The sequence below is a fragment of the Wolffia australiana genome, chromosome 1 (genome assembly GCF_029677425.1).
Source record: "Wolffia australiana isolate 7733 chromosome 1, ASM2967742v1".
Taxonomy (NCBI): domain Eukaryota; kingdom Viridiplantae; phylum Streptophyta; class Magnoliopsida; order Alismatales; family Araceae; genus Wolffia; species Wolffia australiana.
The window spans coordinates 15,487,501-15,497,474 of NC_135835.1; the positions used below are offsets into that span (position 1 = coordinate 15,487,501).

A 9,974-nucleotide genomic window follows, 5' to 3' on the forward strand; every position below is an offset into this window, starting at 1 on the left:
TTTTTCTCTCCCTCTCCTTCACTCTTTTCTCTCTCTCTCCTTAACTCTCTTTGTCTCCTTTCTCTCTCTCCTTAACTCTCTTTATCTCTTTCTCTCTCTCACTCTCTATCCTTAACTTTCTTTCTGTCACTCTCTCTACTTCACTCTCTTTCTGTCGCTCTCCTTCACTTTCTCTCTGTCACTCTCTCTAGTCTCTACTTCACTCTCTTTCCTTGACTCTTTTTCTCTCTCTCCCTCTCCTTAACTCTTTTTTTTCTCTCTCTCTCCTTCACTCTCTTTCCATCTCTACATTCAAAATTTTCTCTCCGTTTCTCTATCTTTCCTTGAATGTCTTTCTCTCTCCTTCATTCTCTCGCCCTCTCTCCACATATTTTCACTCTCTTTCTCTCTCTCTCTACATATATATTTTCACTCTTTCTCTCTCTATATATATTTTCCACTCTCTCTCTCCTACACTCTGTTTCTCTCTACTAATATATTTTTTCGCTCTCTTTCTCTCTATGTATTCCCCACTCTCTCTCCCCTTCACTCTCTTTCTCTCTCTACACATATTTCCCACTCTTTCTCTCTCCTTTACTCTCTCTCTATATATTTTTTTTTTCTCGCTTCTATGCATCTGTGCATCTATTGTCCTATCTCTATCCATCCATGAATCTATCTTTGTATCTATATACCCATCTATCTCTCTCTCCATCCATATATCTATCTGTTTCTCTCTCTTCTCCAGATCTATCTAACCATCTAATGTAATCCACCACAAAACGGAAGAGTAAATGCAGAGGGACGAACCTTTAGCCTTACCGTGGCAACAAGCTTGCGCTTGACAGCTGCGCCGGGGGCCATCCCACATGAACGCGTCCATGGCTCTACTTGACGTGCTCCGCTCTCCTTCCTTGTCGGCTTCGCTCCTGATCCTACCACCATTCAAGAGATAACACCTTCGTAACATTCGTTTCATCCTGACCGTCCAATTGAGTAAGTTTCGTTCTCGTCTCTTCTTGATTAGCGAGTAGTAACCCTTTTTTCTGATTCGGCGAAAGAACTGAAATTGAAGTAATCCACGCGTTTTAAAGAGTAAGCAACAGTTTATGTGGCGTCTAAGGTTTAAAATCAAGAACGTGCCGATGTTTCCTAGTAGTTATCGATCAGTCACGGAATTCTTTTACTAAAATTCAGAATACGCGTAGCAGTCTGTCTTTTTCTATCAGAGTTTGATTATGGGAGGTAATTTTTTTTCGACAAATCCCAAATTCATTACTAGTCATTACTAGTAATCACTAGAAATAATTATCGAGGAAGAAATAAAACCGAGTAAAAATTGTCAAAGCCATTACAAGTATGAATTAATCCACACGTTTTAAAGAGTAATCCGCAGTTTCTCTCCGTTTACATGGCGTCCTTAAGGTTTAAAATGAAGAACATGCCGATGTTTTCTCCCAGGCGTTCTTTCCTAATAATTATCAATTAGTCACGGAATTCTTTAATTAAAATTCAGAATATGCATGGCAGTCTGTCTTTTCCTATGAGTTTGATGATGGGAGGTAACTTTTCTTCGACGAATTCCAAGGTCATTACTAGGCATTACTAGTAATGACTAGTAATAATCATCGAGGAAGAAATAAAATCGAGGAGTAATAATTATCAAAATCATTAGTAGTATGAAGTAATCCACGCGTTTTAAAGAGTAAGCAACAGTTTCTCTCCGTTTGTATTGCGTCTAAGGTGAGAAATCAAGAACATGCCGATGTTTTCTCCCGGGCGTTCCTTCCTAATGATTATCAATCAATCACGGAATTCTTTAATTAAAATTCAGAATCTGCGTAGCAGTCTGTCTTTTCCTATCAGAGTTTGATGATGAGAGGTAATTTTTTTTCGACAAATACCAAATCCATTACTAGTCATTACCGGTAATCACTAGTAATAATTATCGGGGAAGAAATAAAATCGAGGAGTAATAATTATCAAAGTCATTAGTAGTATGAAGTAATCCACACGTTTTAAAGAGTAAGCAACAGTTTCTCTCTGTTTATATTGCGTCTAAGATTTAAAATGAAGAACATGCCGATGTTTTCTCATGGCGTTCCTTCCTAATAATTATCAATCAGTCACGGAATTCTTCAATTAAAATTCAGAATCTGCGTAGCTGTATATTTTTTTATATCAGAGTTTGATGATGGGAGGTAATTTTTCTCCGACAAATTCCAAAGTCATCACTAGTACGAGACTGAAGCGAGGAAGAAATAAAACCGAGTAATAATTATCAAAGTCATTACTAATATGAGACTGAACCGAGGAAGAAATAAAACCGAGTAATAATTATCAAAGTCATTACTGGTATGAACTAATCCACGCCTTTTAAAGAGTAAGCAACAGATTCTCTCCGTTTATATAGCGTCTATGATTTAAAATCAAGAACATGCCAATGTTTCCTCCCAGGCGTTCCTTCCTAATGAGGTATCAGAATAGTAATTATCAACCAGTCACGCAATTCTTCAATTAAAAGTTAGAAGAATCTGCGTAGCTGTCTGTCTTTTTCTATCAGAGTTTGATGATGGAACCGAGGAAGAAGTAAAAGCGCCTGCCAAGGACCAACTTTACTTCATTCCGTGGATTATAAAAAAATAATCTTGGAAACAACACCAAAGATGAAAAGAGGATCCCTTAACTCTATAGTTCCAGGACGGGACGGGACGAATTTCGTCCTGTCTTACGTCCGGTGTTAGCTCAGGGACGAAGGACAAGACAGTCTTTCGTCTGCCGACAAAAAAACCGTCCCGTCCAATAATCTCGGGACTATTTTTCGACCCGTCCAGTCCTCCCATGACGAATTTTTGTCCAGAAATTCGTCCCGAACGAAAAAACACATTTTATATTTATAATATATTATAATAGATATAATATATTATAAATTGTCCTAATGTGGCCACGTGGCAACATCTCAACCGTCGGATGTGAATCCGGCAGTTTTTCAACGAAAACCGTCCCGTCCAGTGGATCGTTTTTTCGTCCCGGGACGAATAAATCGTCCCGCTTCCCTGCACTATACTTACCTCTGTGCAAATGCCATCAATATAGTTTAATCACGTAACAAAATTATGATCCGAAATAAATGCTTATCGAACAGCTTGCCGACAGCCTTTGTCGAGTGTTTGATGAACGCATACCTCGACAAGAATAGAGCCCATTTAATGCAAAGGAAACCTTTATGTGAAATAGGAATTCAGCGGCCACATACGTCGACATTGAAATGAAATCAATCCCACATACGAATAAATCAGAGCTTCTCTGTAAGCCTTATCATGAAGGAACTAACATTGGCGGTGTCCAGGACGATCCAAGAAGATTCGAATAGCTCGTGATAGAACTCAAATCCAAGCTCCTCCGCAGCAGTTCTAAAAGCAATTCCGAACGAGTTACCTTGAACGGCTCCGAGCCGAGGCTTCCCACAAACCCCAACGATAAGAACTTTACCCGGTTCTTTAATCATGCAGGCACAAATAAGGGGCTTCATCCTGGCGCCTCTTTCCTTGAGAGCGTCCATTAAGAAGTAGCAGAACTTGGTCAAAGCCAGAGGGTAACCCAACCTTGCGGTATCAACCGGGTCTTCCAGCTTCACCCATCTAAATTTTCTACTGCTTCTGATAAAACCAGTCTTTGTTATAGCAGAACTGCCCTGTCTGAGAATCGCCCTCTGTATCTCTATAGCGTGCTGCATTCCCTTTCTAAGATGATCGATGTTGTTCAAAGAAATAGCAGAGTAAGCAACCCAGAACTGATCTGCGACAGAGGAGCTCTTCTCTTCAGCGGCGGACTCCAGCAAGGCTGTCACTCCATAGACCACATCGGCAGCCGATAACTTAGTGCAATACCCATGAACTCTGAAGAAACTACGGTAATAGAATTCAGTAAGGCCGTATTCCGGCAGAAGCCTTTCGAATTCTGCCTTCATCCTCTGCTTAACCTCCATACTCATGTACTGGAACTTTCTCTGGCAATCCGAAAGAGGGAAGCCCATTCGGGCAAGAAGAAGCTTCAATTTCTTCAACCCATTATCGCTCCAGGTCTTGAGCTTGGTGGCAACATAAGAGGAACAGAGCATGGAATCGTAAAGATTCCATTCTCTGAGAAGCATCAATCTGGGTTCGTCTTCGTAGGCGATTCTGGAATTCTCTGGCGCTTGGATTCTTGTTCCGTCTTTTAGAGTGACAGAAGATACCGTGTCTAAGTTACCGGCGCTGTTGATGTGCTGCTCTAATTCCATCACTCCGTCCAAGTATCTCTCGTTGGTGAGTCTTTCATGAACAAACTGGTCGGTGAGGGAAACGCAGGCTAACCATAAGAGTTCGTTGTTGTTCTTTCTAAGCGCGTGAGCCAAGTCGAAGAGCAAACACCCGGACGGCCTTCCATGGAAAGTTCCCAATGCGTAGTACTCTTTTTTCAGCTTCTTGAATAGTTTGATGGGATCCTCTTCGGCTTCATCGGATGATCTTTTCCTCTTTCTCCTGTCATCGTCACTGTCGCTGCCCGAATCACTCTCCGACCCGTCTTCGAATTCATCGTCGCTGTTGAGATCAGACGCATTCGCCAGAGCAGATACTTCAAAATCATAGGATAAATCGGCCTGATTCTCGTCCTCGAGAGTGTACAGCACGATCACTTGATCATTCTGCTCGCTGAGATTGTGAAGGTGGATCGGACGGTGGCTATCGACGATGAAAACACGGACATTAGGCCCTATACCAAGAATCCGACGAATGTCGCGGTGGCAGCCCCAATTGATCAGAAGCAGAGTGACATTGCTCTCGGATTTGAGGCTCGGGGAGGCGTGTTCTTCGATTTCTCCTGGGGACGAGACAGGGTAGACAGAGTAGCGGACGGAATCGGAAGCGAGGATGTGAGTTACGATCTTGAGCGTGCAAAGAGAATCCGTGTCCGAGGAGGACGGAAAGATCAGAAGAGGGGACGACGCGGACGAAGAGGCGGCCTCCCGCAGGCGTTTGTAGAAGGATTCTATCCGCTGTTCTCTCACCATAGCTTTCCTCCAGCGGTGAATTCGGGATGCGATAAACACAAAAACCGTCGCATTGAACCGACCGATTTCACGATCTCGACCAAAATTCAGCGAAATTAGGGCAGATAACTTTCAAGCACTCTGTCATAATCCGCGGGGTACAAAATCCGGACATCGCGATGGAATTACGAACAGTGCAAACCAAAAAATTCGTTTGACTCACCGATTGATTTCCTCCCCACGAGATCAACAGAACCGACCGACAGATCTGGGATAAAGGAAGAAGAACGTGTCGCTAATTTCCTTCAATCCTCAATCTTCAGACAGGAAATTCGAGCTCGAATCGTCACGGAGCAGGGCAGATCTCCGACGAGGGTTTTGGCGAGAGTCGAAGGTTGGTAGGATTATAGTTTAGGCGGGAAAACAGCGGCGCGCGAGGAAAACTTTGAAAGTTTTATGGCGCGAAGATGCCTTTCGGCGGTGACGTCAGCAATTTCGTAACGGGCCTGGGCCGAAAGTCTAAAAATTAACGGCCCAGATTTTAAATCTATCAGGAGTATACTGCGGGGACGCAGACGGGACGGTTTGTCGTCCCGGGACGAAAAAATCGTCCGTCCGGAACGAATGGGGTGGTTTTCCTATGGTCCCCCCAAAAGTAGTTGCACATATGTCCCTCCGCTTTCTCTCTCCTCCGTATTTTCCCTAAAAAAACTTCGGAAAGTACATTAAAATTTTAAAACATGATTTTTTTGTCCGGGACGAGGGACGGGACTAAACTGGCAAAGTCGGGACGCGGACGACTTTTCTCTTCAATCGACGAATCCCTGGACGGGACAGTATGGACGGAGTTGAAATATCCGGACGTCAGACAGGACGATGTTCGTCCTGTCCTGTCCATCGTCCACGTCCCGGATGGGCTGGAACTATAATTAGGAGTCTGAGAGAACTGTGTAACGATGGAGTCGTCCGTTCCGTCCCTGACCGTCATCCATCATGCCTCCTGATCTGAGACTGGAAATCCTGGAGAGTTAGTCTAGTTTTCTGAATTGCGACTAGGGACGATCCGATCATGTCGGTGTGAGGTTGCCAGGACACTGCATGGTGCAGTTTAAATTTTCGGATCGCCTCACACACAGTGCAGACCCTCGGGCAGGGCAATTGTGTGTTTACTTCGCAACCAGGCCGAACGGAAAACAGTGTGAAATTGTAGACTCTGTGACGAATGACTGACCGAAGAAAAGGTTTGAGACGGACGGAACGGGATTGAACAGATGGAGTGGACGGCTTAGTTGAGCAGAATTCGCTGACAGGATGGTATGGGAACAGGCGACTGAACAGATCCCGTCTCATTCTGTTCGTCATCCGTCCCGATCGTCATCCATACAAGCAAGAAAGAGAAATCACCAAGACACAAAAGAAAGAGAGATAGGATGAGAGAGAGACAAGCATCATGCACATACAAGGGAGAAACAGAGGCAGAGTAGAGAGAGAAAGAGAGATACATCCATTACAAGGCAGAATTCAAAACCAAACCAAGAGAAAACATGGCAGGCAAGGAGAGAGAAAGATAGAGAAGCAATCAGGTTGAATGGGTGAGACAGAGGGAGGAGACCTCGGCGTCCTCCACCCTGCGGTGGAAGCTACGGTGGCAGCCACAGGCGGCGCAGCGCAGCCCTGCTGCCGTGCCCTCCACCCCCGCCGCCACGAACTCCGAGCACCCGTCCACGGCATATCCCCCCACTCTCGCCGCGTGGTTCTTCCTGCACTCCACATACCTCACCCTCTTCATCTGCAAAAGACCCATTCCCACCCCTCTCTCTCTCTCTCTCTCTCTCTCTCTCTCTCTCTCTCTCTCTCTCTCTCTCTAACAAACAAGAAATCTAGAGAGAGAGAGAGAGAAGGCCTGAATTTAAGCGAGAGAGAGAGAGAGAGACGTTGCTGTAAAGGTAACCCAGACAAGGGAACAGGAGGGAAGGCGACGTGCCTGCAGAGAGGGTAGCCAAATCCTGCAATGACTAAAGATGCGTGGGGCGTCTTCCTCTCTCATGGAGAGAGGAAAAAAGAAGGTAAACGAGAGACGGCTCTAAAAGAAATCATCCGGGCCCAATACGGCCCACTAAAATAAAATCTCTTTCACAGTTTCACTTTCATCCCTAGTTTTATAATCCCTCGTTCTTCTGTCTCCTGTTTCAACGGCTCCCCGTTCTTCGACCCCGGTCGACCCGCTCCAAATCTAGCATTGATGAATGGAAACTAGGGTTTTTTTTTTTTTCTGATTTCTTGTCTTGCGATTGATGCTGGAGATGGCGGACAGAAGCCCCCATCACCGGAGGCCGCTGTTCCTGGTCTTCTTCCTGGCGGCCATCGCCTTCTTCTACTTCACGTGCTTCTCCTTGGTGGGCGAGCCAGCCAGACCGGGCATGGACGGCAGCGCCGAGCCGGAGCCGCGGACCGGGGGTCCGGGGTGCGATCCGGACCGGGGGGGGCTCAGAGTGTTCATGTACGACCTCCCGGCGGAGTTCCACTTCGGGCTGCTGGGCTGGACCGGGGCGGGCGGGGCGGTGTGGCCGGACCTGGCGGCCGGCGAGCCGCCGGCCTACCCCGGCGGGCTGAACCTGCAGCACAGCATCGAGTACTGGCTGACGCTGGACCTGCTGACCCCGCCGAGCCGGCGGCGCGGCTGCGGTGCGGTCCGGGTCAACGACTCGAGCCGGGCGGACGTGGTCTTCGTGCCCTTCTTCTCGTCGCTGAGCTACAACCGACACTCGAAGATCGTCCCCCCGGAGAAGCAGAGCAGGAACAGGCGGCTGCAGGAAGGGCTGATCGAGTTCCTGGTCGGACAGCGGGAGTGGAAGAGATCCGGCGGCCGAGATCACATCATCGTGGCGCATCATCCCAACAGCATGATCGACTCCAGGGCGAAGCTGTTCGCATGCATGTTCATCCTGGCGGACTTCGGGAGGTACCCTCCGAGCATCGCCAACGTGGACAAGGACGTCGTCGCGCCGTATAAGCACGTGGTCAGGACCTTCCTGAACGACTCCACGGGGTACCATGGCCGCCCCACTCTGCTCTACTTTCAAGGCGCCATCTACAGGAAAGATGTAAGCTTTCTCGGCCTACCATCCATCCATCTCCATCCATCCATTCATCTATCTATCTATCCTTCCATCCATCTATATCTATCCATCTATCTATCTATCTAACTGTCTATCTAGCTAACTGTCTATCTATCCATCCCTCCGTCTATCTAACTATCCATCTATCTATCACTCTATCACTCTTATCTTTTTTTTCTACTCTTATCACTTTATCTATCTATCTATATCTAGCTATATCTATCAATATGTATCTATCTATCTATCACTTTATCACTCTGTCTATCTATACCTTCTATTTATCACTCATCCATATCTTCTACCTATTTACCTATCAATCTCTCTATCTATATCTTCTATCTTATCTATCTATTTGTATCTATCACTCTGTCTATCTACATCGTTCTATCACTCATATCTATCTATAGCACTCTATCTATCTATATCGCTCTATCACTCATATCTATCTATATCTCTATCTATCTATCACTCTATGTATCTATATCTATATATATATATCTATCTATCACTCTATTTATATCTATCTATCTCTATCACACTCTCTCTATCACTCTATCTATCTATATCTATCTATCATACTATCTATCTATCTATCACTCTATATCTATCAATCTATCTATCTATATCTATCAATCTATCATCCTATATCTATCATTCTATCACTTAATCTATCTATATCTATCACTCTATCACCCTATATCTATTACTTTATCACTCTATCTATATCTCTCGCTCTATCACCCTATCTATCTATCTATATTTGACTATCTAGCTATCCCATCATGGTGATCATGATGGGTATGTCCATGGTGGCAGGGGGGGTTCATACGGCAGGAGCTGTTCTACCTGCTGAGGGACGAGAAGGAGGTGCACTTCTCGTTTGGGACGGCCAAGGGGGACGGGGTGAGGAGAGCAGGGGAGGGGATGAGAGGGGCCAAGTACTGTCTGAACGTGGCGGGCGACACGCCGTCGTCCAACAGGCTGTTCGACGCCATAGCCAGCGGCTGCGTGCCGGTCGTGATAAGCGATGACATCGAGCTGCCCTTCGAGGACGTGCTCGATTACTCGGAGTTTTGCGTCTTCGTCCAGGCGGCGGACGCCGTGAAGAAGAGCTTTCTGGTGGGTCTGCTCAGGGGGATTTCTGCTCAGCATTGGACTAGGATGTGGGCTCGTCTCAAGGCTGTGCAGGGCTTGTTCGAGTACAGCTACCCCGCCCAGGGGGACGACGCGGTGGGCATGATATGGCGCGCCGTGGCTCGCAAGGTCCCTGCCCTGCGCCTCAAGCTCCATCGCTCGCGCCGCTTCTCCTCCTCCGTCTTGGACCGGTAATTTTTCTTTTTCGAAAAGTTATTTAAGGCGGTCACCCGACAAAGCTGTAACCACCCAGAGTATCGGTCCACTGATACTCTTTTGCTTCTTGGACCGGTAATAGACTGATACTCTTTGTTCCGAGTATCGGTTTATTACTGCTGCCGGAATTGTAAGAATTTCGTCTGATGAAATCACCTCAAAGTTGAAGCTCTTTTGCTTTTCCAGCACCCTCTGATTCGCCTGAGGATTGCAGAGAAGAAGGCTGTCAAAGTCAAGGGTTTTCAGTATGCCAGAGGAATGTCTGTCTAGATCTGGAGGGGAAAAAAAAAGGCAACCGTGGTGGTGGTTTTTTTGGAATGCCAGTCACTATTGATATAAAGTTGCGATCTCCGTAATTCAAAATGTCAAGGGGTTCAATTATGTTTTGCTGTTGTCTACAAAACTCAGACTAAGACAGCCATTTAGAGGTGTTCCATTCGTGTATGGAGGCATAATTTAAGCTTTTTTCGTCGGACAAGCCCAGGCAGTTGAAA

General features: G+C 46.1%; 2 protein-coding genes across 2 annotated transcripts; one reads left to right on the forward strand and one right to left on the reverse strand.

Moving 5' to 3' along the window:
- Nucleotides 1-3,053: 3,053 nt before the first annotated feature.
- On the reverse strand, nucleotides 3,054-6,592 carry CDC45 (cell division cycle 45). The gene has a single exon (XM_078581573.1). The coding sequence runs from the start codon at nucleotides 5,030-5,032 to the stop codon at nucleotides 3,275-3,277; it is 1,758 nt and encodes a 585-aa protein (XP_078437699.1). The 5' UTR covers nucleotides 5,033-6,592; the 3' UTR covers nucleotides 3,054-3,274.
- Nucleotides 6,593-7,033: 441 nt separating this feature from the next.
- On the forward strand, nucleotides 7,034-9,951 carry LOC144708332 (putative arabinosyltransferase ARAD1). The gene is made up of 3 exons (XM_078581585.1): nucleotides 7,034-8,115; nucleotides 8,947-9,455; nucleotides 9,667-9,951. The coding sequence occupies exons 1-3, from the start codon at nucleotides 7,306-7,308 to the stop codon at nucleotides 9,674-9,676; spliced, it is 1,329 nt and encodes a 442-aa protein (XP_078437711.1). The 5' UTR covers nucleotides 7,034-7,305; the 3' UTR covers nucleotides 9,677-9,951.
- The last annotated feature ends 23 nt before the right edge of the window (nucleotides 9,952-9,974 follow it).